Below are 899 nucleotides of genomic sequence, written 5' to 3'. Positions count from 1 at the left end.
GGTTCGGCTTCACTAAATTCTTTTCTAAAAAGGCCCCCACCGCATCAACAACAACAACCATAGTAAATAATTTTAATAAAACACTAAATAATACTTACTAAACGTAACTGCAACACTTCATCTGCAGCTACATTCGTATCTTGGCCTAAAAGTAATTCAGTGATTAAAAATTGCTCAACAGTTGCTGAAATAAGATGCGGTTCATGAACTTTGCCAAACATATTTTTCAGTTAAGCTACCACTTTTTCAAAAATTAAAAATCAAACAACAATGGACGATGCTATTCAACATTTTACATAAAATAACAACAATACTTACTTTGTTCACACATTGGAAGCAATACAAGTTGAGAATAGAATAGCAACAACAGTTTACTCTGCAAATGAACGCTGATTTACAGTAAGCACAGTAATCAAATTGTACCTAATCTTTGGTTCAACTGAAACTATTAATCGTGCTTAAATAAATCAAGAAAAGAACAAAATAGAATTTTCTGTGATGGTCGAATATTAAAAATATGCCAACAAGCGTGAACTTCAACTTCAAATGGGTAGCGTTCGTTTTCACTTACAGTAATGATTGCCTCCACATCACGTGATAGCACATTTAATTTTTCAAATACCAATCGCATCAATTTTCACTGTGATTGGTGCATTGCTCTGAGACGAGCTATTAGTTGAAGTTCCCCAAACACCTCCTACTGTTTTTGATTGGCTGTTCGCTGATAGGTTGCACGCAATTGATCGTTAATTGGCTAATAACTTCTGCTACTTTATTAGCTGATCAATATGATAAGTGATTGGGCGAATAACTTGTGCCATTTAATTAGCTATTCAACTCTGATCCATAATTGGATGATTGTTGTTCATCAACGTTTTATCAAATATGGGGGTGCATTT

General features: G+C 34.0%; 1 protein-coding gene across 1 annotated transcript; it reads right to left on the bottom strand.

The window, feature by feature from the left end:
• Positions 1 to 98: 98 nt before the first annotated feature.
• Positions 99 to 631, bottom strand: Tsp_15090 (lipopolysaccharide exporter; the record flags this gene model as incomplete). The annotated part of the gene is made up of 3 exons (XM_003366888.1): positions 572 to 631; positions 319 to 376; positions 99 to 184 (listed from the first exon to the last, which is right to left on the bottom strand). Coding segments are annotated over exons 1-3 (204 nt in total), but the record flags the coding sequence as incomplete, so codon positions are not given.
• Positions 632 to 899: the final 268 nt, after the last annotated feature.

This window comes from Trichinella spiralis, assembly GCF_000181795.1.
Source record: "Trichinella spiralis strain ISS 195 chromosome Unknown Scfld5232, whole genome shotgun sequence".
Taxonomy (NCBI): domain Eukaryota; kingdom Metazoa; phylum Nematoda; class Enoplea; order Trichinellida; family Trichinellidae; genus Trichinella; species Trichinella spiralis.
The sequence above is the reverse complement of the archived record's forward strand: the minus strand, read 5'-3'. Positions and strand labels throughout refer to the sequence as shown.